General features: G+C 38.8%; 1 protein-coding gene across 2 annotated transcripts in view; it reads left to right on the top strand.

Annotated features, from left to right (window-relative positions):
• Positions 1–25,967, top strand: part of FGF13 (fibroblast growth factor 13) — a 585,452-nt gene that overhangs the window by 498,992 nt on the left and 60,493 nt on the right. Inside the window, exons 1-3 of one of the 2 annotated variants that reach the window (XM_055267594.2) lie at positions 5,912–6,849; positions 8,741–8,851; positions 14,572–14,675. In XM_055267594.2, the coding sequence (XP_055123569.1) occupies positions 6,663–6,849; positions 8,741–8,851; positions 14,572–14,675 (402 nt within the window). In that variant the 5' untranslated portion in view covers positions 5,912–6,662. Of the gene's footprint in view, positions 1–5,911; positions 6,850–8,740; positions 8,852–14,571; positions 14,676–25,967 lie in introns of those variants that run through there. The other variant, XM_055267593.2, reaches the window with a different exon arrangement.

Genomic DNA, 25,967 nt, shown 5'->3' with positions numbered 1-25,967 from the left:
CCAACAACAACAACAAAAACACTAGCAATCCCCATGCCCCTATCAGAGGGGACCTTTGCCTTCTCATAATGGTGTTACTGCCCCTTTCCACTTTCCTTGTGATTACTTCTTGGTGGCAGGTCATGGTTATACAAATAGTCGTGTAGTTTTTATGACAGAATGATAGTCTTAATGGAAACCAACCCACATACCTACCTAGATAGAAAAGGTTTTTGTTGTATTCATAAAAGCTTTTATAGAAGAAAAATCAGCAATCAATTATAGTATTTAACAACCCTCACTGAAAAGAATGTTTTCCTTGTACAAAACTTAAATCCCCACATATTAAAGCTTAAGCTCATTTCCTTGTATTCTCTCCTCAAGATTAAGAGAGAAACCTCTGCCCCAGAAAGCTGCTATTTCTCTCCAAGTTTTCTTGATTAAATGGCCAAGCAGGTAATCAGAGGCCTTGAACTCTTGATGTTGCAGCTGCCATGGCTAATTAAATGGTGAAGTGCTGAATTCACAGACATGATTAATACCATCAGGGCATTTTATGGCTTTAATGTTCATAAATTATGACTGAACAATGAAATTTTTATGTGGGTTATAGGATTTTTCTTCTTAAGGATCAGAATTAATCAGTGTTCTCAATTGATTTTAAATATAAATCAGAGGTAGCATCAGTAAATTCTATAGCTTAAGTATTTAGAGAATGAGCTCAGAAACAGGACATAATGAAGACCAAGCCACCATCCTAGTGTGATGCAAGCCTTAGGTCTTGCGGATTTTCATTCTAAATGCAGTTCAGGAAGGCCAATCAGTTTCTAAAAGGATGGTTCTGGAGACCTTTGTTTCTGAAGTATAACTCCCCTAAATGGTCTAATCTTTGCCAGCTAATATATGTGTCAGGGTATGTAACAGAATATAGTAGTCACTCTTTCTTTACCTGGAATTCTAGTGTGACACTAACAAGATTTCCTTAAATTGCATTTTTCTTCCTGGAGTTAAGTGTTAAGAGTCTATTTCTTTTCTTTCTTTTTTCTTATTTTTCTTTCTTTTTTTTTAGAGGCAGGGTCTTACTCTGTCACCCAGGGTGCAATGCAGTGGCGGGATCATAGCTTGCCGCAGCCTGTAACTCCTGGGCTCAAGGTATCCTTCTGCCTCAGCTTCCCAAAATGCTGGGATTACAGGTGTGAGCCACTGTGCCTGGCTGGCTGAAAAGAACCTATTCTGTTAGCTTTTCTCTAAACTCCTCATTTGTATTTCCATCCAGTTGTTTCTCTGAGCCTTTGTACATAATTAGATAGACCACAAAAGGTGGTACTTGGCTACCTCGTCTCGTAAATACTCTCTCTGCTGCCTTACTTAGTAAATGGGGAGATCCAGTGTTACTCGACGTTGGTGCATTTGAATCTGCCAGCGTTTCCTTTCTTTGAGCTCATCATCAGTCCTTGACCAGGTAACTTGCCACTCAGATATTTTGGTGAACTGTTAGTGTAGAAGGAGAACAAACTGGCAAGTGATTCTGAGTGAGCTTATCTTCACATAGGAAGGGTGTTTGAAATTTCTCATTTTCAGAATTTCAGAAAGACAGCCAATTCCTTTCTGCTCAGAATGGACTGAGGCTGCTCCCGATTAGGCTGTCTGAGTTCTCTCATTTTTACTCATCACAGTCACATCTGTTTGGGTTTCTGTCTCTCTCCTGGAGATGCCTCTTGAGAGCAGGTCCCCTCAGCTTCCTTACAGCTCCTCTGAGGCCTGCCAAAAGAGATTGGCAGAGAACGATCAGCATTCTATGCCCAGATAAGTCACATAACTCTCTCTGAAAAGAATGCTAAAACCTAGTTCTCAAGTGAACCCACGAGGAGTGGAATCAAAGGGACTTTTGCATTTTTCCTTGGAATCCAATTTAGAATTTATGTTCTCATGGGGTTGGAAGAGAACAGAGAGATGGGAAGTATGAAGAGGGGAAAATAAAGAAGTAGGAATAGGAACATATGGGAAAAATAATCATAGGCTCCCAGAGCCAAAAGGACTTTAAGGAACATGTCATCTGGAGGTTTTCAAACATTTTGTTTTTAGTACCAGAATCTTTTCATTTTTATTTTTTACATAAGATATCATACAATGAGCTCCACTATATAAAACAGACGAAAAGAGAAAGAGAAATAAACAGTTAAACGAAAACAGTTAAAATAGATGAAATCTGCTGTTGAAACATTGGCGAGGGAACTTTTATTACTTTTCATTACTTTTAGAGTGCTGAAGAATACAAGGTGAAAACTGCCAATCTTGTCTAAGTATTACTTTAAAGATGGGAAAACTGAGGCCTGTAATATGGAGAAATGACATACTCAAGGTCACACAGCCAATTAGTGGCAGAGATAGGATTAAAACATATGTTTCCAGCCTGCCAGGCTACAACTCTTTGGGAGTTGAGTTAGAAAAAGAAGCTAAGAACTCTTTCTTTCTGAACGTGGTCAAAAAGAGAGGTTGGTGGACAATGCAATGGGAGAGCGGACACCTGGGAGAAACAACGGAGAATAGACCCTACCTTAGAATAGAGCATAGAAGAGTTTGAACCACCAGGGATAAGCAGAGATAATTGAAATGTACAAATATGGAGGATATCCAGGAAGTTCCATAGCAAGGGCACAATGTGAACTGCTAGGAACAAATCAAAACTGGAGAAAAAGGGATTTGGAAATACGTGTCAAAAGAGAATTCTTTATTACTTCCCCTACACAAATGTCATACTATTGGCCCAGGATGGCAGTGGGACAGCAAAGAAAAGCAAAATATGCTTCTCTAGGATTGGCTGCAATTCTTTCATTATACCTTCTCAAGATGGATGTGACTTTGGCATAGTTTCCTGTTGGAGATTTGAAAGTAATATTCACATTCGTCTCTGAAATTTTAAGCACCTGGGAAATAGACATGAGAGTTAGGAAAATGCGAACATATCTGCTTTTTTTTTTTCTTTTTTCTCTCTCTGTGTGTGTGTGTGTGTGTGTGTGTGTGTGTGTGTGTGGAGTTTCGCTCTTGTCGCCCAGGCTGGAGTGTGGTGGCCTGATCTTGGCTCACTGCAACCTCCGCCTCCCGGGTTCAAGTGATTCTCATGCCTCAGGCTCCCAAGAAGCTGGGACTACAGGCAAGCACCACCATGCCTGGCTAATTTTGTATTTTTAGTAGAGACAGGGTTTCACCATGTTGGCCAGGCTGGTCTCAAACTCCTGACCTCAGGTGATCTGCTTGTCTCAGCCTCCCAAAATTCTGGGATAACAGGCATGAGGCACTACGCCTGGCCAGTATCTGTATTATTAATGGTTAAGTTCATTGAGCAATATGATTTGGACCCAATTTCAAAATGGTTTTCTTTCACTTTCTGCCCCAGATTGAATTTGCCCTCTGGTCACAGGCCTTTGTGAGTTCTCTTTGTGGAAGGGAGAGGAGAATGAATGAGTTCTGTAGGCAGACAGATCACAGAGAGATGCCCCCTTCTCAAGTCTCATTAATTATGTGCCATGCATTTTCCTGTTCACGAAGACAAAAGATTCAAGGGGGTCAGGATATAAAAAGACAGAAATACCTTCTGTGGGTTGGCAGGAACATGTGACAGAGGGAGAGCCTGGTTCCCCCTCCCCCATACTCTTCATTTTTCAATATTATACAATTTAATCAGGGAGAGAAGGATCAGAGCAAGAAGGACATCTGCAAACACGTGTAGAATCACCTGGTTATCAGCCTCGGCCCAGTGGTTCCATGAGCTTATGTGGATGGTAGACAGGAGTTAGAAACAAAAGGATGTATTTACAGTTTGTGTTTGCAAATTTGTCATAAATGCCCCTGCCATTCTTGTTATATATTCCTGAAGTCTTCTCTGAGTCTGTTTACCTCTAATATGTACCACAGAGTGTCCACACCAATAATTCTACAGGCATCCTGAAAATACCTTATGAATGGTGTTTGCAGAAGCAAACAGTGAGAGCTATCTGAGAGGAGAAGTGGAGGAAAAACGGTGTGGCAAAGCCCTTATGATTTTCTCAATACCATCTCTTCTTCTAAGGTCTATCTCCTTCCTCAATCAGAACTTCATCCTTCTTTAGCTTTTGCATGCCTGCTCTGGGTCAGGATCCCAAGAGAGAAATGAGAGTAGAAACAAAAGGCCCTTGGAGTTGGTGCTCGGCAGAAGGTAAAAACATGCAGAGAATAAGCAGAGACTTGTACCTGTTCATCACCCACCCCAAATATTTGGGCTTGATCAAAGCTTCTCCTGACCCCTCTTTATGTCAGATATTTCCCTTCGTGGTATCTGGAATTTAAACAACAATCACATACATTTTGAACTAGGAAATAGCCTCCTACTCTTCAGAATCAATATCAGTCAGTCATTCATCAGGGATTTATTTTTCCCTATGAATCAAATTTTAAAGAAGTGGATACTTGAATAGACTTGAGGTGTTAAAACTCTCGTCTACCTTGGCCTCCCTTTTCATTTGGGAAAGCCAAAAGCACAAAAGAGTAGGTAGAAAATGTCAGACCCTTTGGCATCATTCTCCTGTAACTATGTCTCAACCCACTGCAACCTTTACCCCAGTCTGCCTTGCAGACACACAGTGGTGCTTCTGATGGAGCAAGAGACATTTCAAGATTGGGGAGAAGTGGAAGGAGGGGTAGCAACAGCTTCCCCCGTGAAGCAATGGAATCTACAGAAGGGTCTGGTGATTCAGCTCTTACGGGCTAAGAAGCCTGAAAGCATTTCAGTGTTGCTGAGTCCGAGCTTGTCTGTTGGGTGGTCAGGCAAGGAAAAAAGGCTGGAGTCTGAAGATAAGCTGAGCATCTGGTTTTGCAAATCTACATTAGTTCTGAAAAGAGGTGATGGGGGTGCCATGTAGGAGTCCAGTAAAGACGGTGTAGGGCTGCCAGGTAGTACAGCTGCTCTATTTTGCTTCCTATTTGGCCTCAGAAATCAAGTAAAATAGTCAAATAATTGTGTCTGTTTGAAGGTAGGGATGTAGATAGGCCATTTCTCCTTGCTGCATTTCTGGCCTCAAAACCTCTTCTTTCTTTTCCTCCAGAATAAAATATAACACAGGAAGAGGACAGAACTTGTTAATAGAGTGAGGCCAGCAAAAAGCCAGACTGGTTCCTGAATTGGAGGGATGGAGGCTGCCTGACTTTGGAGGAGCAGAAAAAAATAAGTTAGGAGATTAGAGATGGGCTACAGCTTAAATAGAGAGGTTCGACTCTGCATTTCCCAAATACGTAATGCTTATGGTACACGACCCAAGCTCTCTGCTTGAATCCCAAATCTGAGCGGACAGATAAGGAGGCGCAGAGGAAAAACAGGTTTTGGACCCTACAAATTGGCTTGAAATGAAAAGTCAGCAAAAACCACTGGGTGGCAGCGTGGTGTGCGGGCGCAGCTCTGCAGTGCCTGCTTCTGCTGCTACCGCTGGGGCTGAACCCGTCTGGGGACTCTGGCCTCCTCTCCTGAATGGCTACAAGTGTCGCCAAGCAAAATACCTCTGCGCGGGTGGGTGAGGGTTCTTCGGGTTGTTGGTGCGTCCAAGCCTGAGGCAGGGATCTGGCGAACTTCTGAGGGGCTCCAGCCGGAGCACAATCTGGTCAGCTCAAACACTAAGGAAACACCCCCACCACGCCATCCCCCAATGCCGAGCAAACCCCCGCTCCGTCAGCCCAACTACCTCATCCCAGTTCCTCCTCCATCACTGTTTCCTCCCGAAGCTCCTTTCGGGAAAAGGAGGGGAGAAGGATTTGGACGATGGGGCAGTGCGGAAGCCCCTACAGGTGTTAGCCGGAACGGCCGGGGACTTGGAGGGTGGGGGTGGGGGTGGGGGTGGGGGTGGGGGTGGGGGTGGGGGTGGGAGGGGCGGCCTGCGGCTCCGAGCCTACGGGCTCAGCCCCGGGAGGGAGGGGCCGTCGCGGGAGGGGGCTGCTAGGAGGCTGTCGCGCTGTTCCGGAGGGTGCCTGCGGCGGCTGAATTCCTGTGCTGCGACTGTGCCGCGCCCAGAGCAGCAGCAACAGCGAAGATGCGAGGCCATTACCTGTTTGATCCCTGTCGGAAACCTGGCACGGGCCAACTTTTCCCGATTATCACGCCAAGAAGTTGCAAGGACTAGTCGAAGACTCGGAGGGGCCAGGGCGAGGGCGCGCTCCCCCGCGCGCTGCCTCCTCCCTCCTCCCTCCGGCCGCCCGAGCTCCCGGCCTCTCTCCCGCCCGCGCTCACTCCCTCCGCCCGCCTCCCTCCTCTGGCCCCCTCCGCGCGGCACAGGGCGGGGGGTGCCGCGAAACTCCGACCCGAGCCACTTGGACTTGCACAGTGTCCGCCGGGCGCAGGGGCCGACCGCACACAGTCGCGCAGTTCTGCCTCCGCCTGCCAGTCTCGCCCGCGATCCCGGCCCGGGGCTGTGGCGTCGACTCCGACCCAGGCAGCCAGCAGCCCGCGCGGGAGCCGGACCGCCGCCGGAGGAGCTTGGACGGCATGCTGAGCCCCCTCCTTGGCTGAAGCCCGAGTGCGGAGAAGCCCGGGCAAACGCAGGCTAAGGAGACCAAAGCGGCGAAGTCGCGAGACAGCGGACGAGCAGCGGAGGAGAAGGAGGAGGAGGCGAACCCAGAGAGGGGCAGCAAAAGAAGCGGTGGTGGTGGGCGTCGTGGCCATGGCGGCGGCTATCGCCAGCTCGCTCATCCGTCAGAAGAGGCAAGCCCGCGAGCGCGAGAAATCCAACGCCTGCAAGTGTGTCAGCAGCCCCAGCAAAGGCAAGACCAGCTGCGACAAAAACAAGTTAAATGTCTTTTCCCGGGTCAAACTCTTCGGCTCCAAGAAGAGGCGCAGAAGAAGACCAGGTCGGAAAGGGTTTTTGCTTTCTTTTCCCCATACTTTACGAGTGAGGTGGGGGTGGTGGGGAGCAGGTATGTAGCATAGGTGAGTTTGTTGGTGGCCCATCTTGTGCAGAAGAGGCCACCTAGCCTGTGTGCGTGCGTGGGAAGGCGATGGCTTTCTTGCCTCCGTAACAGTAACACGCTTGCTGCATTGCAACTGCCCTGGGACAGGCGCAGAGCCTGGGGGCATACTCTGCCCTGGGAGGCTTGCCCTCAGCTTCGGACATGTCACATATGTGCATGCCCGGTGGGCTCTGGGCAGGCGTGACCCAGACATGGCTATGATATGTATGGCGTGGAAATTGCAGGCGCAGAGCTGGGCAGACACCATCCTCCCGCCCCAGGAGAGCCTGGGGAATCCCTCTCTTGCCTTTATCTCTGCCTCAGACCCTTCCCCTCTAGCTTCCACCTCCAAGGGATGTGGGCTTCTGCTGTCTAGGCATTGCGTTTCTTTGATTACTTTTAAGCTTTTTGGGACAGACTTGACTTGTGGTGCAGCTTCGAAATGTTTGCTGGGGCGGGGGGAGGGGGGATTTCTAGAACCTTGCTGCAAAGAGCTGAGAGATTTGGTTAGACTAGTGTAATTGGTTACATGCTACTAAAATGCGGTGTTGAAGAGGGAATTTAAACTCACTCATTCCCAGATTGTGGTGCTTTTGAACAATTTCAGTGGTAAGAGTAGCGCGATATTCCAGCGACTGGAAATTCAGCTCTAGGTGTCAGGTTGCGTCAAGGTAGACCCTTCAAGCGAGCATGCAGTTTATTTGCCATTCTCAACCAAATGAATCTTTTACACTCTTTTCTACCTTTTACTAGATAAATATTACCAAAAAAAAAGACTCACCGATCTGTTATTTTCTCCATTTATGTGTGCTACACCCTGGGATGGAAAAGCAGACATAACGTTTTCTGTTTGCACAAAGTTTTTAATGCATTAACTGTAAATTAGGCTTGTTTCAAAAAGGCTTAAGTGGTTGCAAAGCATGCTTATGTGGCTCGAATAATCACATAAATATTATTTCAGCGCAGGTGTCTATATTCAGTAAAAGAAAATTTTGGATAACATGGCTGTTATTGGTAAATTAGACACTTGATTAGTCTATGGTTATTCATAATTGAAAATCATTTTAATTAAGAACTCATATTTTTGATGATCATACTTCTGATATGAAATTTGAAAAATTAGTATGCACTGATTTTTTTCCTTCCTACCAACAAAAACCCTGCTCTTTTCACACACATTTTTCACTAATGATAATTAATATGACAAGATATGTTAATGGTGGTTGTATCTCCCTCCTCCCTTTTTTGGTATAAAAGGCTCAATTTTCCAAATACAGTTTCCTTAATGGGGTTCCACGTTATTTATGCATTTTCTACCTTCTTAGAATAAAGGAGATTATTTATTCAAATTGTGGTCATTCTGAAGGAAATCTTTGCTAGTGGGTTTTTGGTCCTTGGTCGGTTGGCAAACAACTCTGAATTATCTTTGTATTTCTCCTTTTCCTTTCACATGAAAAGTAGCACAATTTCAAAAGGCAGAATAGCCATTTGCCAACCCATTACAAATACTCAATGAGATAGAGTTCCACTCTAAACCAAAGGACAGGTTATCAGAAACTATAGACACTTTCAGAAGCTTTACCAATGTTTCCAGGTAGACATAAAATATTTCTTTAGTTTGAAAATTTATTCTGAAACTCGGAGTTTGTTTTCTTTCTTCCAGACACTTTAAAAGTGTAGTTTGACTTTTTCCATTAAGATTTGCAAATGAAATTAGAAATTGAAATTCCGAGTCTTTTCAACTACATAGGCACAATTTATCAATTGATCCAAATCATTGTTCTCTTTGCAGAGCCTCAGCTTAAGGGTATAGTTACCAAGCTATACAGCCGACAAGGCTACCACTTGCAGCTGCAGGCGGATGGAACCATTGATGGCACCAAAGATGAGGACAGCACTTACAGTAAGTGACTGCAAAATAAATAGTATATGCCAGCATGTTGTTAACATTCTGTTTTTATTTATTTTAAAAATAAATACGCTTTCCTAAATCCTGAATTAAATGCAAAATATATTCACACTACGTAATCGTGTTTACACAGGTTAACCTAAAGGAAGTTGAATATGAGTCTATCTAAGATAGTAAACTAGGGCAAATAATGTTGACACCATCTGAAGAATAATCCAAATGTCATCTCCATGGAAATCTAGATAGATTTATGGCTATCCTTTGGATTTTATTACTTTTTTCCCACAGAAAATTTACTCACCCACACAGTGATCCAGAAATAGCATGTTTATCTCTACTCTTAAGAACCGGTCTTAACCCAAGAGAGAGGAGTGGTTTCATACCATGAAAATTCATCATTACAAGCTTTCACTTCTGCTCCCTGCTCCACACACACACTGATAACTCTGAGACTAGTGGAATTTTAACATTGAGATACCTCCACAGGTGGGTAAAGGGATTTCTTTTAGTTCTTTCTTTTTAACCATGGTTTAAGACCAAATTGGAGACTATAATGGTGAGCCTAAAGAAGAGACACATAAAAAATAATTAGGTTTTATTTCTAATTACTGAAAGAAGGTGATTCCAAGATGTTACGTAACCTTTAATTACATGTTTTATTTATTAAGAGTAATAAAAGTATAAATGCACAAATAGTGCAGGCTTCTCTTCAATGATAATTGATGTTTTCTTGCAATTTACAGATTTCTGGAGACTTATTAAATGTTCCACAAGGCTAAAACACTTAGTTCTCACAATTTTTTTTTGTTTTCTCTAATTTCTACTGAATTTCTCTCAAACCCTTTGATAATTTCACATTAATATTCCAATTGTCGGCTGAGAAAATAGCCAAGGAAAGTAGGTCTGAATGCTAAGCAGTATACTCTGCAGCTTTTTAAGAGATATATGGCTACAGCAATGCCATTGACGAGGGTCTCAATAAGTGTAAAGAGTTCCCACCTTTTAGGAATGCTTCGTGGGCTGATGGCTGATCTATAACCTCAAGAGGAGGTCACTTTTAATTACCATTGAAGAAAGCTTTGTTGGTATGGAGGATGAAAAAACCTCATACTCAATGGTTCTTCACTGTTTTGCAAAAGTTCTATGTCACTGTTGTGATATTAAAGTTTTATAGTGAATCCTAGTTGTTCTTTTATGCATAGTCTTCTATTTGAAACTATTAGGCAAGTGTAACTAGAGGGCTTTACTGTAATCAAATAACAGACATTAGTGCATAGTGATCATCTGCAATAAAACATTCCCATAAGTTATTGTGCAAATTGATATTTGGGGAAGGAATTAGGGGACGTAAGCTGCCCTGCTTTCCAGAGTGCCTCAGGAAAATGGGTCCGTTGAGCATTATTGAAGGGAAGTTCATGATTAGCTGCCAGTAAGCCTGTCCAGTCACGTTTCTTTCCCCTTTTTAACGTCCCCGGGTACAAATCAGAGAAGAAATATTTTGGGTCTGGTGTTCACATGTGTTTCCTGAAAAGAAATAAAAAAAAATAGATAGTTCATGTTCTGTGTCCTATTAACAGCAATATACCAAATTCATCAAGATCACATTCTAAGTAGTCATTTTAAGAGATGCACACACACACCACACACACATGTATCAAGGCTCCATTTCTTACTGTGGAGCTTCAAATCATACAGTAGGTTTTACTCTTCAGTTCCTACATATGCATAGCTTCTGCCTTTGGTTGTCTTATAACTGACTGATATGCATGGCATTTCTGTATGCTACTAATGATATTGAAAGACCATTAAAGAACATAGTCTGATAACAGGAATCTGTATTTAGGCAGATTAAAATAGAGGGGTAAGTCAACTAAAGGTAAGTATTGTCATAACATGATGCATACAAATGGAAAGTATCTCAATAGAAATAGCAAGTCAGTAGAGCTTGGATCTGCTTCTGATGTTAAGAGTGACCAGAAACTAGTGAGTTGGCTTAGCTTTGCCATTGAGGATATTGTGGGGCATAGGCCATCATGAAACAAGAAGGTTTAATGATTAAACTGATATATCATGAAGGCCAGCCATCCAAATTTATTCTTTTTTTCCTTAAAACCAAGCCATTTTATTGGTATTGTTTAATTATTTTAAATGTGCATAACGAGAATACAAGTTGTTTTTTTCAACTATCACTCACTCATGTATATAATATTTCCCTAATATGTATTCGTGATACTATGTTTATATTTTTCTTACTCTTCTTATTTTTATTAACCTTCATTATTTTCAGCATATTTTCTCATTTAGTTTGATTGAATTGCGTTATTTTTATTCAGACATAGTAAGCAATGTCATGATAAATCAGTTCACATTTATCCAGATATATCCATTTCTGAAAACATATGTTTGATATTATGCATTTAACCTTGCCTTATGTAGATTTATTACAATGATAAATGTCAGTTCAATAAAATCTCATCATGAGGAAATCAGCCATTATAAATTATGTATTTTCCCTTGGAAAGGAAAAGATGATAGGCATTCCATGGAAGTAGTTTTATTATATCTGCCCTGGGTGCAAGGAAGGACATTTTAAAAGACTAGTTTTCCCTTTCTCTTCAAACTCACGGTAGCATTATCAGTTCAACATGTTGCCTTTCCAACCTACATTAACATATACTTTTATTAATTATTCTCTTTTAAGAAATTGACCTTGGCCAACTGATGAAGAAGCATGGCTTCAGTGTTGCCTTCAGCAAACACTGGGTGCCAACTAGGTGCATGGCTCTGATGAAGTGGCCCATCAAATAGAAGTTGTTTTTATGCAGACATAACAGAGAACAAACAAGAAACACAGGCACATTTGTGTTTTAAAAGCTTCTTCAAAACTTTCACTGAAATGGAAGAAGAGATTTTAGGTATTTAATGAATGTGTTTTAAATACATAAATGAAGTCAACTGTTTTCTTCTCATATTTATAGTATTTTTATCCTGATCAAAATAATATCTTAAATCCATGAGGAAAGGTACCAGATATAGAGAAACAAAAGCACACAGGAAGATATTTATTTGGTTTAAGCTCACCCCTGATATAATTTCTTTGCATTTTTATCTGGGCAGACTGTCCCTTTAGACATAGTTTAAACCAACCCAGTTTATGATCTATCTTGAATGTTTAAAGAAATGAAAAGATCGCGGTAGTATGATCAGTCAGTCTCTAGATTCGCTACTCTCGTCAAGTTTTTATTTTGGGGTGATGTTTTTTGTTTTTTAATCAGGCTTCATGGAAATTTAAAGTGCATAGTGAAAAGTACATAGTTTTGCTATATAGTTAATACCATTTTTCAAGATTAAATAATCACAGGAATGTATTGCTGATGTTTTTTTCTTCTCTTCCTCCTTCTGTTGTCTGATGTTTGAAATTTAGACATTTCATTGCTCATTAAAACCTGAGTCAGAGTGATTAGAGAACATGGTGAAAATCAAATCAGTTTTTTAAAATCTCTCTCTGTTTCTTTCTTGTACTTGTTATAAGCTGCATTAAGAGAACTAAGAAAGTTCAGAATGTTATTTAAAAAAAAAGAAGTTCTATAAATAATTCTGAATTTCATTTATCATTCTCTGTCATTTATTACTATGACTGAACTAGGTGTCAAACATATACTGATATTATAGTTGTCAAGTGGTATGTAGTGATACGGCTTTTAAACCAACCCCATATTGGAAGTTTCGGTTTAGTTTTTTAGATCTCAGAATTTTTCAAGTATGAGCTTTTATATAAATGGGATTGTGGTCTCTTACTTCTCAAAAACATAGTATCATATTTTCACCATACAGATTGCTATCAATCCACAAATGGGTGTTGAACACCTGCTGTGAACAAGACATCGTCAACAGAAAGGGATATGACAAACACATGACATGCTCAGAGATGTCAGACTTCTTGCCTGTGTATTGCATTGTCAAATATAGCATGAGATCTTGGCTTGCAATCTGTGCAATTACATTCCTTTACCTCACATAACAGAAGGGCACAGCTTTTAATTTGATGAGTATTGAATGAAGTGCCATCAGTGGCATGTGGTAGGAACACTTGTCTTTTGAACTGTACAATATGTCCTAGCTCCTCTTTGGTAACACCCTGGTTTTAAAGGAACGATACGTTGTAGGCTCACCAAGGAATATTTAGTTCTTCATTAGTATTTCTCATCCATATTACCCCACCTACTGCAGCAGAATGTATATGCACAGAGATAAACGATCCCAGAAAAACTATTCTTACCCACAGGGTGACTCCTTTACATTCTTGTTCACAGAAACTATAACAGACTGATTTATTATCCTCAATAAACTTACAAAACAAGGCAAAATCATCAACATTGGTCTACGACTCCTGAGAGAAAGGTGCACAGGCTATTTTCAAAAGATGTGTGTGGCAAGCACTACGTTTTAAAAATGTACTGTTTTATTTTTATTCACAGTGTGGGAGGGAGTAGACAGCTGGTAGTGGGAGGACACCCACTAGTTGTCTCCAGTGAGTGGTGTGTGGTTGTGAGGAAAGCCTGGGTGTAAGTTTCACGCAGTCAGATCTTCAAATGGAGAAATGAAGTCCTCACTGGCACCAACTGGCTGCCCACTTGCAACTATTTTGCTAAAATAATGATAATAAAATATTAAACCTCTTTCAAGTCCATTATTTTTATTCCTATGTCCTTTGTTCTTTGAGACTAAAAGCTAGGAGCCCTCTCAACTCTAATCTTGGAAAATATTGGTCCTTTAAGAAATACTACTCTGAAGCCAGGCATGGTGGCTCACGCCTGTAATCCCAGCACTTTGGGAGGCCGAGGCAGGCAGATGACCTGAGGTCAGGAGTTCGAGACCAGCCTGACCAACATGGAGAAACCCCGTTTCTACTAAAAATACAAAATTAGCCGGGCGTGGTGGCACATGCTTGTAATCCCAGCCACTAGGGAGGCTAAGACAGGAGAATCACTTGAACCCAGGAGGTGGAGGTTGTGGTGAGCCGAGATCGCGCCATTGCACTCCAGCCTGGGAAACAAGAGCGAAACTCCATCTCAAAAAATAAAAAAAGGAAATACTACTCTGGAAACATAGGACTACAAAATGACTTTTTGTTTTTACAAGACCTGAATTTATTTTGGAGTCCTTGTATATGGAGTAACAGATAATTTAGATGAGGGCATTGGACTCTTCTGAAAGTCTAGGACTCTACCCAACAGGTAGATTTTAGATATGACTGTGAGAATTTCAGCAGTTATCTTGGGGAGCAGTTTAAAACCTTAATTTGTTGAGAATGATGCTATTTAATGTACAGAACAATTCTTGGGACTGTATCTTTCCAGAAACATCAAGATTCCCCACCTCCAACACTGTAAAAACCATGAAATTGTGACCAAAGCCTTCCATTTTCTCCAGGCTGTTAAATAATATGTAGTTACAGCTCCAGTTATCTGGCTGCAACCATGAAATTAAATACACTAAAAGGTAGAATGAGACCTATCTGTCTGCCTCGGGGTATGTGTGGGTGTGTTTGTGGGGGGTCTGTATGTGTATGCATGTATACATAAACAGACATATATGCATACCCTCACCAACTACACACTACTTTTGCAAGACCAGACAGTCCTGCTGGAAACATTGAAAAGTTCTGAAATTCAGAATTGTAACATTGTTTTCATTTTCTTTGTTAATTTCAGCTCTGTTTAACCTCATCCCTGTGGGTCTGCGAGTGGTGGCTATCCAAGGAGTTCAAACCAAGCTGTACTTGGCAATGAACAGTGAGGGATACTTGTACACCTCGGTAAGCCTTTGACTGTGTGCATGTTTTGACTATTCTAGTTTTCATCCAATATGAAAGAAAATGTGCTTTATATGTGTTATCATTACAGATTTCTGTGATGAGGAGAAGAATGTTGATGGAAATAGTTCATTGAAAGGACAGATTAACTTTCTGTGAAAAATGTATCTATTACTAATCAATTGTTTGAAGCAAGCATTTTAGTATATAATCAAAGATTAACTGAACATTTTTTAATACAGTGTCATTTGGGTCATTTTATGTAGCATATAATGGTCTGTCTTGCTGCCTTGCTTTGCAGCTGTGGGAAACAAAGTCATTTCTATAACTCAGTTGAACATATATTTATCCAGGTTTACTCATAAAAAAACATAATGAGATCTCTCCCTCAGATCAACTCGAGGACATGAAAACCAGTTCTTGAAGGGTTTCTAGAGTTCTATTTCTTATCTTCAGTTTAATTGAACAGGATTCCTGATTGCTTCTGCTTTAAATATAAGCACTATTTAACCTTTCCTTACCTATAAATTCCTGCTTGTCTTTTTCTTGTCACTTTGGAGTGAACAGAATGAAAAATGGAACTTTTTCTTATATGAATGTATAAACAGTGTAGACTACAATTCGATATGGAACATGGGGCCAAATTAAACTTTAAAAAAATGTTAACATTTAGATATAAGCAAAATGGTACAGTATTGGGGTTAAGATTTTATTCTTATTGGCAGATCTAGTTTCAGATTATAGGAGACTATTTAATATATGAATTTTTAATTTAACTTAATTAATTAATTAATTTAAGATAGAGTCTTGCTCTGTGGCCCAGGCTGCAGTGCTGTGGTGACACTCCATATTTTTAGCAGAGATAGGTTTCACCATGTTGGCCAGGCTAGTCTCGAACTCCTGGTCTCAAATGATCCGCCTGCCATGGCCTCCCAAGTTGCTGAGATTACAAGCGTGAGCCACCGTGCCCAGCATAATGTATGAATATTTTTTAAATCTTTGTTTTGAATTCATGGATTTTAATAAAGGAAAAGAATGTTTAAAATGGAGAAAATTGCTTGTCGAACTTCTTACTAGCAAGTCTTGAAGCAGGTTGTTAGTATGACTATAGAAATCTGTTCCTCAAACTTCAAGTGAAACACTACCTTTAACCACTCTTGCTCGCCTGTTTCCTGAATTTCTTTCAAAGCCAGGTGTGCAGGAAGACTCTTGGCAGATATGGTGGAAACCATATCATAACCCTGTTTTGCAGAGGCCAAGATGGGAAAGAGGTGGGAATAGAGTAAGGCCACAGAGGGCCTGTTTATATGATAAATCAGGTAGTTTGTTTCATATTATGATAAAAGATTATGAAAAAAAGATAATTATCAGCATATACCTCAAACCCTCGTCACTATCAGTTTTCCTATCAGGCAATTTCAGCGGTCTGGTTGCTTAATAAATATGGGGGTTTGCTCTTTTTACTAAATGAAAAATGTGATTTTATCGCAAAGTTCATGAAATACGTCACTTTATTACTAGAGTGCTACTATAAAAGATAGGAAAGGGGATTTTATTTTAGATTTGTGTACTAAGGTAAGATAATTTAATAATGAAGGATTTTAAGTAATTTCCTTTAGATCAACAGACTGCCTCAACAGGACCAGATACAAAGGTAGGTTTTTTAATAAAATAGACACTTTCTGAAAATATTGTGAAGGCATGATAAGGAAACGGAATACACTGGGCATACTTTTGAGAAAGCACATGCCAGATATCATATGAAATAATTACTGATAAATCATCCAGAATTTCAATGGGTTGCAGTCACCATTACGGTGCCCTGATGAGAAAAGCTGACTAAATATAAATTTTGCAACATCACAATTGAAGAACGTACTTTGGAAATAATATTTAAGTAAGAATGTGGAAAATTATTTAACTTGGGTTATATGTCAGGTGCCCCCACTCAAGAAAATTAGGGCATTCAGCATTACACTTAAGGAACCAACACTGAAAATGCATAGCCTACCATTCAAATTAATCATTATTCCAGCAAACTGGTAAATGTCAATGTGAGCTCATTTCTAGAAAGGCTTCCCAGGGAAATGAGGACTATAGATTGATGAACTTCCTTTCCATGATGGGTGGGCCAATATACACCCAAATGTGGCACACCTTGTATGTATTTCCTATTAAGAAAAAAGAAGCCTTAAGTAAGTGTTTCTATTAGAGAAAAGGAACCATGTTTTTGTCGAGGAGGAAATATGCCTGCTTGATGATCCTGGAGTTCATATATGGAAAGAATATCCAAGTTAGTCTGCTCCGGGAAATAAATCAGAATCCTCTTTAGAATTAATTTTCCAGTTCTTCCAATTACTCCTTATTAATTGTGGCTGGGAATCCGTTCACCAAGTTGATCACCATCCTCAGTGGGCACTTCATTTTGTTGTCATCTTATTTAAAGTGCGGTGCCCAGATTACTTAGGATGGAGTTCTATCCTAATAACTTCAGCAACTTATATTGCTGAGATCAAAAGCTTAATGAAATATCATGGTTCATCAAGAAGAGACAGCAACCAAAGAGGAAGGATCACTCTTCCCTTGCATAAAACCATGGCACTTCTACTACAGAAATACTATATGCAATTTTGCAAAGTGCCTCTTAGCAAAGAGAAGACAGAACAGGACAGTGACCTAAAGAGAAAGCAAAAGTAGGCAAAGGAGGTAAGGGGCTACTGATGTGGGCAAGTTAAAAAAAATTGGTGAGGGATGGCTACAGTCTGCTTAAAAAGCAGTTGCAGTGGGAATGGCTAAAAGGAGATGGATTGCTGAGATATTTTAGAGGTAGAATCATCAGGATTTGGTGGCTGATTGGATTTGGAAGGAAAGCAGGACCACCATACATGGTTAAATATGTATGGTTGCCATTCACTGCACAGATGAGAATGAGGTGTCTTCAGGTAGAGAATTAAAAAAAAAAAAATCTTCACAGAAGTGCTCAGTGGATTATCAGGCGTCATGAGGGAGAGGGGGAATTTTGCCTCTGGCATTTGGGCTGATGGTGAAGCTATTAACCAAATGGGAATAAAGCGGGAAAAAGCAGATTTGAGGAAGATACCTGAGTATAGCTTTCAAGGGATATTTGAAAATATGAACCTAGCACTTGAGAAAGGGACATGAACTAGAAATAAAACTCGGGAGTTATCACATGTAGGTAGCAGTCTATGCCATGGAAATAGTTATGAAAATATGTAGCATAAGAAGAGGAGAGAGCTTGTCAAATAATATTAGAAAATAGCAGCATGAAAGTGACCAGCAGAGGAAGAATAACTAATTATGGCAGATATAATGGTATTGCAAAAGCTAAAAGGGGGAGGAGTTTTAAGAAGAGTCAGCGATGTGAAATGTTTCATATGTTGTGGATGATCTTAACAAAAGCAGTTTCAGTGGAATATTGGGAACAGCAGCCAGATTCTAGTGGCTTGAGGAGTAAATGGGATGAGAGGAAGTAGAGGCAACAGGTATAGAATTTCTAAGGGAAGGGAAGGGTGGGTGTGTATTTAGGGCAGAACACAGGGTTGAGGAAGACTGAGGATTCTTTGGTTAAGGATGTCACTTGAACATATTTGTTAAGTATAGGAAATGAACAAATAGAAAGGGAGTGATTACAGACATAAGAAATGGTATTCTTTATGGAGTGGAGCTGCAGAAGAGATGGAAGGGTGATGGAATTAAGTATAAGTGAAAGAATTACATTCATCTTGAAAAGAAGGGACACTGAATCTCTAATAGGAGACAAAGAGATGAGGACAGATGCAGACATAGGTTTACTGAGTCTACAAGTAATAGACAACGAAGTAGAAGAATTTTCTACCAGATGATCTGCATTTTTCCATTAAAGTAGAATAAGAGATCACCTACTGAAAGTCAAAGGTATGGGGGTAACCACAGGTAAGCAGGGGTGGGAACAACTGTTTTGGGCAAGGGGAATGGAAACAGTTTAATAAACAGGAGTAGGTAAGCTAAGGCCATGGGTCAAATCCAGCCCACTACCTGTTTATGAAAATAAAGTTTTATTGGAACGCAGCCACACCCATTCATTTACTTATTATCTATGGCTGCTTTTGCACTGCAACAGTGGAGTTGAATAGTGGCAACAGAGCCCTTATGGCCCACAAAGCCTAAATTATTTACCAAATAACTTGTCCCCTTTACCTCCCAGAAACTTTGCTGACCCCTAGATTGTAATCAGATAATGATTCTCAGCCTTAGGTACCCATCAGAATTACCTGGAGAACTTTAAAAAATTCCATTCTTTGTGTTACACTTGGACCAATTATATCAGAATATCCAAGGGTGGGATCTGTGCATGAATATTTTCGAAAGCTCACCAGCTAATGCTTATGAAAACCACTGATCTGAGATTAAGAAAAATGATTGTTGAATAGCACCAAGGCACTGAGGACACGTCACTGAAGTCAGAAACCATGAGTTTACATGCACTTAATCATTTGTTCCAAATTCCTGATACCAATGTTTTTCTGTTCTTGCAAGCAAATTGCCTTTACATTTTTGAAGGGATATTTCTTGAGATGATGGAAAATGCTGATCCCTGGAAGAGCATTCTTATTTTATCTGTTTTTCTTTATTCTACCTTCTTTTGCATTTCTACTTCTATATCCCTCAATTTTAGGGGGGGGGAATTCAACTTTACAGTTTTTGCCCTTTATATTCTCCCTTTTGTCCATTAAATAAAGAAACAACGCCTCCACATTGTTATTGTTACAGAGATAGCAATTTACTTTCCATGATTAATCTCAGAATTCTTGCACTGCACCCTCCCTTCCCCTCACCTTGTTTTTTCTTGTTGCCATGGGGGACAGACTTGATGTAGGCTCAAGTGGCAGTACAAAACCATCTGTGGCACAGAGAATCATAATTAGCCATTATTTCATAACATATTTACTTTTGTCCGTGATATATGCTGAGTCTTTCTGGGACTGCAAGGAAGTTGTTATTTGTTGTGCAGAGATAATTTTGTTCTTACCTTTGGTTTTCTTTAGCAATAATAAGGAGTTGTACACAAGCTTTTGAGAGTTCCTCAAAACTTCACAGTATGAATATTTAATAACATAAAGCTATTTGTAATAAATGTTTTAAAACTGCTTGAAATAATCATTAACTATAGAAAGTCAAGTGTCTTAAATATAGAAAACAATTCCCATTCTATGTCTACTTTAATAAGAAATAACAGATACTAGAAACAGGATAGCAAAAACTCAAAGTTAAACCAAAAGCATTATTATTATTTTTATTTTGGAATGTTCTAGAACTCATTAGCAGCAGTTCTACCCATATAATTACTTACCTTTCAAAAAAATCTAGTTTTCCTTTTTCACAATACACAGTATTGCTTGGGTTGAGGTTGGGGCAGACAAAATGTATAGACAAGTAGAAATCTTTTGACAAGCCTTTTTCATTCATGAATTTCCAGGGAAAACTTGTAGGAGTGATTTTACTGTCATGTTTTCTAGTCCTGGGACTACCATAGCAAACTAGATGCAAGACCAGAAAGCCATCCTCTTTCTGAGAGTCAGCTTGATGCCATGGGAAAGAGACAGCTTGTGTTACTGATCTCAACGGCTCAGTCAGATTGCAATCTGAACTAAGGGGGGACATATTTTTCTTCTCTACTGGATTATTTTTCACAGACCTTAAATTTACCGTTTCTTCTCTCATTACATAGAGTTGTTCTTTCTTACATATCACTCACAACATCTCATAATGCAATCTCCTTTGAAGGAGTCACTATCAGAAATAGTGACAAATGAAACAAGACCAGCCCCTTAGCAGGTGTGACACCTTAGCTTCACTTGTTTTATTCTTTGACAACTTAGATTTGCTTTCTTTTAAGAATGTTCTATGCCTAAGTTAATATTTAGATTATATTTAATGCATTTAGCTTGGTTTTTAAAATTTTATAATTTTTCAACACATATTGCAAATTTTTGGCCATTGTAAAATCAGTTAAGAATTACTGTTTTAAACAAACTAAATATGAGAAATATAAATATTAAATGGAAAAATTCATTTGACCATGCCTCTAAACACGTTACATTTAGAGAGATGCATTTGATTACTGAGGTGTGTGATGTATGAATACATGCATAAATATTCTTAGAATGCTTTTGCTGATGAACAGGGAAAAGCCCAAGATGGCAGCCCAAGATGCAGCTTTTGCTACACATAATTCAATTAGTAAGTGTTTTGTCATTTTCCTTGTTCTCAAAGACACTAACATTGAGTTTGTCAGTCATATGTTAACATTCTTGGTAACTTCAGAATCCCTGAAGATGACTCATCCAACAAAACTGGTCTCAAGTTCTGTGACCTTTTTTAGCTGTAAGGATATTTTTCTATTCCTCAGCCTTATCAATCTCGTGGCCATACTCTTGGACCTTTTCATATTCCAGGCTATTGACCACTTTTCCATTGTCTATTACCTCCTTTTGTTAAACAGCTTGAATGAGATATAGTTCACAGATCTTAAATTCATCCATTTAAAGTGTGTACAATTCAGTTGTTTTTAGTATATTTCACAAGGCTGTCCAACCATCACCACTGTGTAATTCTAGAAATATTTTTATCACGCTAAATGAAGAAATTATACCAATTAGTAGACACACCTTATCCCTTTCCCCAGTCTCAGGCAAGCACTAATTTACTTTGTCTCTCTATGGATTTGCCTATTTGGAACATTTCATACAAAAGGAATACAATATATGGCCTTTTATGACTGTCTTTCACTTAGCATAAAGTTTAAAAGACTCTTACATGTTGTAGCATGTATCAGTACTTCATTCCATCTGATGGCTGAGTAATATTCCATTGTATATTCCTACATTGGTTTATTCATTGTCAGTTGATGGACATTTGGATTGTTTCCCCAAATACCTGCATAGCTGCTTCCTTCTTTATTCACGTCTCAAATGGAATGACATTCTTTAGAAAGGCCATCTCTGACCACCTTAACTAAAGCAGTACATTCACTGTCTGTATTATCCACATTTATCTTCTTCAAGGCATTATCACTATTTAAAATTATTATTTTGTGTGTTTTTCGTCTTCCCCAACTAGAATTTAACATGTTCACAGCATATATTCCATTTTTCTTATACACTACTCTATCCCCAGTGCCTTGATTAATGCATGCTGTTGTTTTCTCAATACATATTTACTGACTGGCTTTGTTGTCTTCAAAAGGGAAAGAAAATATGTACTTATAGTCCGATTTTAGTTCCTTTGCTTAAAATTTTTTTATTTGGAAATAACTTCAAACTTATAGAAAGTTCACAAGAATAACACTAGTACAAATGACTCCATATATCCTGTCCTCCAATTCATTTTGCTCCATTTGCTTTATCATTTGTTCTTTCTTGCCCACACACACACACAGTTTTCTAAGCCATTTGAGAGTATGTACCCTGGCACTTTACACCTATTACCTAAGATTATATACTCTTATATACTGACAGTAATGAACTGCAGTAAATGTAACATTAATACAATACTTTAGCTAATCTACTGTCCATATTCCAATTTTTTAAGTGAAAAATATGTTCATTTTTTCCTTCAGTAGAGAATCCAGTCTAGGGTCAGTTACAGCATTGGCATGTCTTCTTAGTCTCTTTTAATCTAGAACATTTCCAGAGACTTTGTGTTTTATGACATTAGAATTTTTGAAGACAAGAGTCCACTTTCTAATTTTAAAATAAGCATTCACAATTTTGGGTTTGCTTGATGGTTTTTCTTAATTCAATTGAGATTAAGCATTTTAGCCAGAGTACTGCATAGGTGATAGTATGTCCTTCTCAGGGTATCACATCTGGAGGTATGCAATATCCGTTTGCCCCTCATTGGACGTTAATTTTGATGATAAAATCAAGGTGTTATCTGATTTTCCCCTCTATAACTCTTGGTTTTCTGGGTTTGTGTGTGTGTGTGTGTGTGTGTGTGTTTCAACTAGTAAATAATCCACTGGGAGACACTTTGAGACCATGTAAATATCCTAGTCCTAAGAGCCCAGTTTTTAATACTGTTTTCAGCAATCCCAAACCTCTTTAGAAAAGTAAAATAATTAGTCCATAAATTGAGAAATAACCAGTGATTCCCAGATATGTCATATAAGTTTACTGATAGCTAAACTGAGGTAGAAAAAATTAACATGGCTGGGCACGGTGGCTCACGCCTGTAATCCCAGCACTTTGGGAGGCCGAGGTGGGCGGATCACCAGGTCAGGAGATCGAGACCATCCTGGCTAACAGGGTGAAACCTCGTCGCTACTGAAAAAAAAAATAATAATACAAAAAATTAGCCGGGCTTGGTGGCAGCTACTGGGGAGGCTGAGGCAGGAGAATGTAGTCCCAGCTACTGGGGAGGCTGAGGCAGGAGAATGGCATGAACCCGGGAGGTGGAGCTTGCAGTGAGCCAAGATTGCGCCACTACACTCCAGCCTGGGCAACAGAGCAAGACTCCATCTCAAAAAAAAAAAAAAAAAAAAAGAAAAGAAAAAATTAACATGTATTTCCAAAAAAAAAAAAAGTCATAAAAAATATGATCTGGCAGCAATTTCTGGATTCAGCATTCTAGTCACTGGGCTTAAATACAATTAATGGAAAGGTTGTTTGCATTGTTTAGGTGCAATACAATCAATTCTATGTTTTAATTTCATACCATGAGTAGGGGGTTGGTTCATGTTAAGATGCCTCAGATGTTCAGTATGTTTACCTGTCAAATGCAGGGTTACACTTTTGCTGATTTGCTTACTTCCTGTGATTTTAATGCGTGACAATTGAAGACCTAATTTTCAATGGTATGGCTTTGCATCTTTAGCTCTTATTCTAATACAGAAAGGATGTCAAACTTTAGATGAACTCATTGATCAATTTACAGCGATGAATATACTTCTAGCAAATATTTGTAGCATGTAAAATGTTTGAATTATATTAGATGGTATATCAGCAAGTACATCTAATTTAAATTCTAGGGTTACTTTTTAGAGGCTTAAAAATCTAATAGAATTAAATGGAGAGCTTTGTTTAATAATGAAAACTCTTTAGGGAAGTGATATAGACTCAATTATGAAAGGAAATTGATTTAAAATAAACACAAGCAGTATCACATCCAATATTGAAGAAAATGATCATTATCAAATAAAATCAAAAAGCATAGGCACAAAGGTATTTTAACTTCAGATTAAAACTTTTGCTTATTGGTATATGTCAGTTAATTAACAAATTGTTGAATCTGGTTTATTTAATGTAAAATTGGAAAAGTGTTTACTATCAAAACTTAGGTTCCTAATTTTGGTGTGTAGTATACATTTGATAAACTTTTTTGATGAATCATTTAATTTTATGGGATTAAACATTTCTGATGAATGTTTTCAGTTCGCACTAATGGTTTGTATGGGTAATTATGCAAACACATATATTTCTGAATGCTATCACTAGAAATGGAAAATATAGAAAGTTAAATTTTTACAGGAAAAAAGCAGAGAAAATAAGCAAATTTTATTTATTATTAAATGGATCTGCCAGCTCAAAGAGCTAGATTTTATGTTTTAAAGAGGTGTCCAGCTATTGAGTTGGTGTTAAGATGAAAGTCTTTAAATCTATTGCAGTGAAAAATATACAGAAGTAGCAGTATTCATCTTAGATTTTACTTCCAAACACAAGTAAATCAGCATTATTTTCAAGGCCATAAAACATTTCCTACGTCACAGATTATTTCACGTTTATTATTCTTTGCAATTAATGTAAGTTTCACTAAAATATGAAGAAAATCTAGCTTGGCATTATTTGCATATGAAATTGCATAAATCTGGTTGCTTGTACCTTCAAAGTTAACTATTTTCTCTTTATGGACTCTGAAAAGATAACAAAAATGGGTATTCAGGGTGATGGTCTAGCGTTTTAGGTGTAAGAATGACTGAGAATGGTACTTTCTGAGAAATCAGGGAGACAATATTGGTTGTAGGTAAATAGAATGTGACTGGCTCTGTATTCTGTTTTTGAGGCCAAGTTGAAAAAAAAAATCCAAATTAGAGGTCATGGAGCACATATTTAACAGAGTGTTTCATGATTTTAACTCTGAAGCTAAATTCATATTTGTGGGAAAAAGCCAGACTCTTGTAGCTAAACAATAAAATAATTGGCAAGAAAGACTAAGAGGAATTTTAGCAAGTAAAGCCAGATGTAAGGGGATTTACACACACATACACACACACACATACACACATGCACACACACATATAAGAAAGACAAATGGAAAAATGTAATGTTATATTCATTGCTGTGTTGCTATAACGGCACTAGTTATTTTGGAATTCCTAAAATAATTCTAAGTTTTAAATACATAACCTACACTGAACATTTGGAAATTGCTCTAGCAACATATTTGGTAATGCTAAATAGCTTTATGAAAGAGAGCAAATACGACTTTTTAGCTCTATTTTATGTGATTACCCAGTGATTCTCATGTCTTGGTGAAGACATTGTTTTTAGTCTCTATCTCCTTGTTTGTATAATGTTAATCCACAACATGATAGGAAAAAAAAAAACAGCTCAACAAAACATTTTTCCCCATGAACCCTGTGCATTGAAATAGTTTGCCTACAAAATCCTATGCTCATTAATTAGTAACTGATTTGTTTTCTCTCTACTTCCCCCTTAGTCATAGAGCAGCCTAGCAAAAGTATGTTTTTAACACATATTTATTGAAATAATTAATAGAGATGTGTATAATAAAACATGAAGACTGATGATATTGTTTCTGTCAGGCCTATTGAATATTTTAAATAAGTTACAGAGACCAATTATAAACTTTTGTGGGTCCTCTGAAGTGTTAACATTTTAAAATTACATAAGAAAGTGAATGACTGAGACACAAGAAAAAAATTGGAAGCTACAGCACTGGTTTCAGTGATTACACCACTTAAAGGGAATTGTGACTTCTGAACAGGGAAATTTTAAATGAAAGCATTTTCTGATCATTATAATAGCTGTAACCAAGGTTAATAACTGGCAAGCCCCTGAATAATACAGTTAATATGTTTTGTCCAGCTGAATGTGTGAGTAGATAACACATCTATGCTATCATTCTGATTAAGTTATTCATCAGATAATCTGATGCTAACTACTTTTGACAATTCTGGAAATAGAACTACTGTGAAAACCTCAATTGATTTCTTGGATGGATTTTTCATATAGCCAGCAGCCATAATATATAACACCTCCTTTTAAAAGGACCTCA

The sequence above is a fragment of the Symphalangus syndactylus genome, chromosome X (genome assembly GCF_028878055.3).
Source record: "Symphalangus syndactylus isolate Jambi chromosome X, NHGRI_mSymSyn1-v2.1_pri, whole genome shotgun sequence".
NCBI lineage: Eukaryota > Metazoa > Chordata > Mammalia > Primates > Hylobatidae > Symphalangus > Symphalangus syndactylus.
This window is presented reverse-complemented; position numbering and strand designations above follow the sequence as displayed.